General features: G+C 46.3%; 1 protein-coding gene across 2 annotated transcripts in view; it reads right to left on the bottom strand.

The window, feature by feature from the left end:
* The window catches only part of Pafah1b2 (platelet activating factor acetylhydrolase 1b catalytic subunit 2), a 25619-nt gene extending 20160 nt beyond the window's left edge, over positions 1–5459 (bottom strand). The window contains exon 1 of one of the 2 annotated variants that reach the window (XM_005347250.3): positions 5418–5459. In XM_005347250.3, the coding sequence (XP_005347307.1) occupies positions 5418–5449 (32 nt within the window). In that variant the 5' untranslated portion in view covers positions 5450–5459. Of the gene's footprint in view, positions 1–4793; positions 5113–5417 lie in introns of those variants that run through there. The other variant, XM_005347251.3, reaches the window with a different exon arrangement.
* Between the last annotated feature and the right edge of the window lie 831 nt (positions 5460–6290).

Raw genomic sequence — 6290 nt, forward strand, 5'->3', positions numbered from 1 at the left:
GGATCTCTGTGAGTCCGAAACCAACATGGTCTACCAGAGCTAGTTCCAGGGCAGGCTCCAAAGCTACAGAGAAACCCTGTCTCGAAAAACAAAACAAAACAAAAAGGAACTTACTAGCTATGATACCACATCTTTAATCCTAGCACTCAAGGCAGGCAGATCTGTGAGTTCAAGGAAGACAGTTTAGTCTTAGTCTTTTTTTTTGTTTTGTTTTGTTTTTTAGTCAGACTATCAAGGAACTTAGTCTTAATCTATACAGAATGTTCCAGGATAGCCAGGGCTACCTGGAGAGACCATGTCTCAAAATAAATAAATAAATAATACCTAAGGAATCTGTTCTATTGGAAAACTATTAAGCAGGAAAGGTAGGATTTGAAACAGAGGTCACACATAGGTTGTAGCTCTCTGAGGTATTCAGAATTGCATTTGTGCATACACGAGATGCCTTGAGAATGGGTTCCAGGTTCACTTATATTTCAGGTACATCTTACTGTTAGTATACCGAATGTCTATGATCCAACATATGAAGTCAGATATGGAATTTACCACTTGTGGTACCATGTGATATTCTCAAACTAAAAATATAAACCAGATTCAGAGCATTCCAGACCTCTGAATTAGGAATGTAATGTTTGTTCAACTTATTGCTGTTTATGGGATGGTGGGCTTATTTCATTTTGTGGCACTGGGTATTGAACCCAAAACCTACACGTTGGGTGAGCACTCTACCACTGAGCTATAGTTCCATCACTAATCTATTCCTGTTAAGCAAACCAAGGCTATTATTACTTTTTAAATTTAAAAAAAATCACATTTAATTGGTGTGTGTGCCATCTTGCCAGCCTCATTCCTTGCTTATTTGTCTTAAAGAACACAACAGTTGGGGCTGGAGAGATGGCTCAGCGGTTAAGAGCTCTGGCTGCCCTTCCAAAGGACTCTGGTTCAATTCCCAGCACCCACATGGCAGCTCACAACTGTCTGTAGCTCAAGTTCCAGATCTGACATCCTCACACCAATGCACATAAAATAAAGTTAAATAGTTAAAAAAAAAAAGAACACAACAGTTGACATTATCTGACTTCCAAATGTCTAAACTTTGAGGGTTTTTTTTTTTTGTTTCTTTGTTTTTTTAAACTTTGAGTTTTTGAGACAGGTTTTCTCTGTGTGACCCTGGCTATCCCGGAACTGCTCTGCAGACAAAGCTGACCTCAAACTCAGAGATCCACCTGCTTCTACTGAAATTAAAAGTGTTTGCCACCATGCCTGGCTTGGCTAGACCTCTCGACTGTTCTTTCTGGTCTGGCCAATAAAGAAGAGATGGCAAGAGTTTATGGCTCAGTTTTCCACTTTTAGGTTTTCAAAATGTTATCAAACTGCGGGCTTCTATGAAATAGTGGAAGTTACTCTGTTGTAAGATGTCTGATGTGGCAGAAGAACACAACATCCAAGAGTCGGAGGCACAAAGCACTTGCACTCAGTTGCTTTGCCTTTGTATTCATATTGAAGGAATGGTATGGAATAGTTTGGAATGGTTTTCAATCTTCTCTCAGTTATAACCGCCCTTTAACTTTAGGCAAGCAAATTTTGTTTCTCGGTTTCTCCTTCCGTGTCCCTTCATTTTGTCTTGGGAAAAAAAATCAGAACTTATGACTGGGTACAGTATTGGACACCTGTAATCTCAGCATCTGGAAGGTAGACACAGGTACTTGCACCAAGTCCAGGCGGACAGGCTACACAGGGAGCCCCTCAAGCAGAATATAAGATTTAGGGTTCAGATGGAAGTGCTTTGTTCAGGGTTTGAGTGATAATAATAAAAAACAAATAAATGAAACAGCTTGGTAAAGTAAAATTTATCATGCAACCTATTCCTGTATAAAACAAGCTTTGTTCAAGAATAAATGGACAGCCAGGCAGTAGTGGTGCACACCTTTAATCCCAGCACTTGTGAAGCAGAGGCAGGAGGATCTCTGAGTTTGAGGCCAGCCTGGTCCACAAAGTGAGTGTCCATAGCTACAGAGAGAAACCATGCTTAAAAAAACAAAACAAACACACACACACACATATAAAATGGACTGAGTGCCAAATAGATTCAGAGTGCTTGCTACCAAGGGTAACAATCTGAGCCTTGACTTCAGAGCCCCCGAGGTGCAAAAATAGAACTCCTCAAGCTGTTCTCTGACCTACACACACACACACACACACACACACGATTTCTAAATATAGAATTTTTTTTATATTTATTTATTTATTATGTATACAATATTCTGTTTGTGTGTATGGCCAGAAGAGGGCACCAGACCCCATTACAGGTGGTTGTGAGCCACCATGTGGTTGCTGGGAATTGAACTCAGGACCTTTGGAAGAGCAGGCAATGCTCTTAACCTCTGAGCCATCTCTCCAGCCCTAAATATAGAAAATTTAAAGAGACGGGAGTTGGTTAAAAGCATTGGCTGCTCTTGCAGAGGACCAGGGTTCAACTCTCAGCACCCGCATGGTGATTTACAACCATCTGTGACTCCAGTTCAGGGGATCTGGTGCCTTCTGGCCTATGTTGGCATTGCATACATGTGATACACGTATATACATACATGCAGGCAACATATTTATAAACATGAAAATAGCTGGGTGTTGGTGGCGCACACCTTTAATCCCAGCACTCGGGAGGCTGAGACAGGCGGATCTCTGTGAGTTCGAGACCAGCCTGGTCTACAAGAGCTAGTTCCAGGACAGGCTCCAAAGTTACAGAGAAAGCCTGTCTCAAAAAACCAAGAAGATTTTAAAAAATACAGAAAATGAATGAAGAAATGAATCATGAGGCATCCAAGGAACAACTTATGGAAGTTGCAAAAAATCTGAGTTACAGGATTCCGGACCTAAGCAGAAGGCAAATTTCTATCCCAGCCACACTGAGAATAGTGGTCACACCTTGAATGCCAGTGCTTGAGAGGCAGAGGCAGGCGGATCTCAGTGAGTTAGAAGCCAGCCTGGTCTACAGAGTGAGTTTCAAGACTGTCAGAATTACACAGAGGAATCCTGTCTCAAAAACCAAACAAGCAAACTGGGGAGGGGGGGAGATGAAGAGATGGCTCAGCTGTTAAGAGCACTTACTGCTCTTCTAGAGGTCCCCGTGTTTGATTCCCAGCAACTACAGGTGCAGCTCATAACTGTAACTCCATTTCCCAGTGGCAGTGCTCAATTCCTAGTAGTGCAAAAAAACCAAAAAGTAGCACCCCCCCTAATCTCACCTTAGTGATTCTTAATAATCTCTTTACCCAACAAACAGCAGGCTTGGTAGTAAAAAAGTAGCAGAAGGGAAGTAAAAGGTGGATAGTTTTGTAAATTTCCATGAAAAAGTATTCTACAGAGAACTTTAGTTGTCCTTCAAAATTCTCTGTGAAGAGGAAGCAATCCTAATCCGAAACTTTCTGTCCTCTCCACTTAGACCATGACGACACAGAACCAGACTTTCTACATGCACGGTGTGGAAGCCAGTCCCAACCAAACAATTACCAATCCCCCAGCTCAATTGGATTTTGTGTGTGTGAACCATGAGACTAACAGAGACCTTTGAAATGAGAATGAAAAGATTTCGAGGGCTTCCATTAAGGCCTGAGGCTTTTCATCTTGCTTCAGAGCGCTGGCAGGGTTATTCTGAAGAAAGGCAGGCCTCATCAGAATACCCTTCCTCAATCTCTGGTGGGCGGCCCCCCAGGATCCAGCACATCCATAATTTATCATCAAGTGCCCATGCCAACAAATTAATGCGCAATGACTCCCTCCCCTACTACCCCACAAGGAGGCAACCTTTAAGTCAGAACAATGTGCCCAGGGAAGGAGCCTAAAGACAGACACAAAGCCCATCCAAGGCAAAGATTAGCCCGTATTTTCTCTTTCCTCTTTCTCCACCTTTTCCCTCTGGCCCTCTCTCTGCACCCAGTTGAAAGCTGTAGAAAATGCAGCTCTAGGACCTGCTCCTAACGTCCAGGTGCTCTTTCCTTTGTCCATAGCCACGCTCTTCAGAGACGCCAAAGCGTTAAGGCTGTGGCTTTTCTTAAGGTTCGGAGAGAATGGATGAAAGACAGCGCTGGCCTGGGAGCTATAGAAAGCAGAATAATGAGTCACTCTGCCAGGAGTCAATCAAACCTGTAGACCACAGGCTCTGACCCGCTAAATGGCCACGGACGACGGGGGTGGAGGGTGGGCAGGGGAAACACACCGCCACTGACAAGGATTCACCAAACTGGTAGGCCATCGGCCAAACCACCAACGTCTCGGCCTCTTCGCCGAAGTGAGTGGGTGACTCTTAAGGCTAGCCTTCTAACAATCCTTTTAGAGTCCTGACACGGGTCTTTGGGGGTGTTTCAGCGAAGGCAACAGAGAAGTTTCTAATGAGGAGACAGTTTTCGACAAAAAGGAAAAAGAGCGTAATCCTTTCTCAAAAAAAAAAAAAAAAAAAAAAAAAAAAAAAAGCACAACCGAACAACCGAGTCACAGGCTTGGGCCTAGAGGTCCCACCCCGGAGATGGAGGGAAAAGGCAACAGCTGAGGAAGAAGGCAGGAGGCCGGCTCAGGAGACCCGCGGGGCACACACCCGCCAGCCGGAGCGAGACTCGAGCGCCGGAGGGCAGCAGGGACCACGCCGGGCCCCCGAGGGCCTGTGGGGCGATGGCGCGGGGCGCGGCGGGGGAGGGGCAGTGTGGGGGAGGGGAGCAGGGCCTCACAATACCATCTCGCTTGCGCGTCCCACCCGCGACACTCAAGCCCCAGCTCCGCGGTCCCCGCGATGCACTCACAGAGGCAGAGGGTCCGTGCGGGCCCCCAGCGGCTGCGGCGTCGGCGGGTTGCGCGTCTGTCGCTCCCTTGGTCCCGGCGGCCCCGTTCCGGCGTCCCCTCCTCCGGCCCCAGCGCCAAGCAGCAGCGCCTCCACTTCCGGTCCCCCTGCCACTCAGGCAAATGGCTTCCGGAAGTCCCGCCCCGCACTACGGGGACAGCGGCCGAAGTGGCGCGCCACACTTTCCCTCTCCGTCGGCGCTCTCCGTTTGGCGCGCAGGTGACCAATGGTCCGTGCCAGTTTACCGACTTTTTTCTCTTTTTCCCCTCGACTTGAGGGCGACATGAAGCTCCGTCTTTCTTGGGCCTTCCTGTCGTGATAGGATGATGGAAATCATCCCGAAATGGCCTTAGGCACTGTGGAGCGTGACCTCACGCTGACGCCATTCCCTTCTCAGCCACCCAGCCTGGTTTCCTCCACCCACGGGATAAAACGGATTGCAGAAAACGGGGAGAAATAGGCCCGAAGTTAAAAGAAGACCCCCTACATTTACGAGCAGAATTTCTATTTCTGTGATGAAATTTGAAATTGTGGGGCCACCTCTAAGGTGATAGCCCTTAGGATGACAGAGCCCCCAAGTCTTTACCTTAAAGATCCATCCAGTTTAGAGGAGTACATGGAGTCAGTATTGAGATTAGAGGTTAACGGCTGGATAAGTGCCGGACCGGTCAGCGCCAAGAGGAGGGGCAAGAGATTGCGTCATCGTAAGAGTTGGCGCTTTTGGAATCATTCAAACCTGTGAGGCCAATAGCAGAACATTCCAAGACCCTGAAACTGACAGTTTGAGGTTGTGCTGGGGAAAACCTTTGAGAATATTGTTGAAGCCTGTGAGCCTAAACTATAAAGATAACTAAATTTTCAGATCACCAATGTTGTCTTGTGCTGCTCGTATTATCTCAAGTCCGAAACAATGTTTTCATCATACCAAATGATTTTGCCATTGCTAATATACCTCATAACTCTCCGGTAGATACTCCAGTCGCCTATGGTGCACTAACAAGAGCTCAGTAAGTGCTGTTTCAAGTGTTTTGCTCAAAAGAGTTGGTGTCTGGGAACTTAAATGGTTAAACAGTCTAGAAATACATTGATAAGAGAAACAACTACCTCTATGTCCTGGTTGTTTCTGTCAACTCGACACAAGTCAGGGTCGTTTGGGAAGAACTTCAACTAAAAAAAAAAAAAAAATGCATCATCAGATTGGCATGTAGGTAGCGTGTGTAGGGGGAGTATTTTCTTGATTAATAATTGATGGGGAAGACTCAGCTCAGTGGGTGGTGCCACTCCTGGGCAGGTGGTCCTGAGTTGTATAAGAAAACAGCCAGCCAGCACTCAGGAGCCAGAGGCCTGTGGATCTCTGTGAAGTCGAGGCCAACCTGGGCTACAAGAGTTACTTCCAGGACAGTTAGGACTGTCCACAGAGAAACCCTGTCTTGAAAAACTAAAAAAGGAAGGAAGGAAG

Source organism: Microtus ochrogaster, chromosome 5 (assembly GCF_000317375.1).
Source record: "Microtus ochrogaster isolate Prairie Vole_2 chromosome 5, MicOch1.0, whole genome shotgun sequence".
In the NCBI taxonomy this organism is placed as follows: Eukaryota; Metazoa; Chordata; class Mammalia; order Rodentia; family Cricetidae; genus Microtus; species Microtus ochrogaster.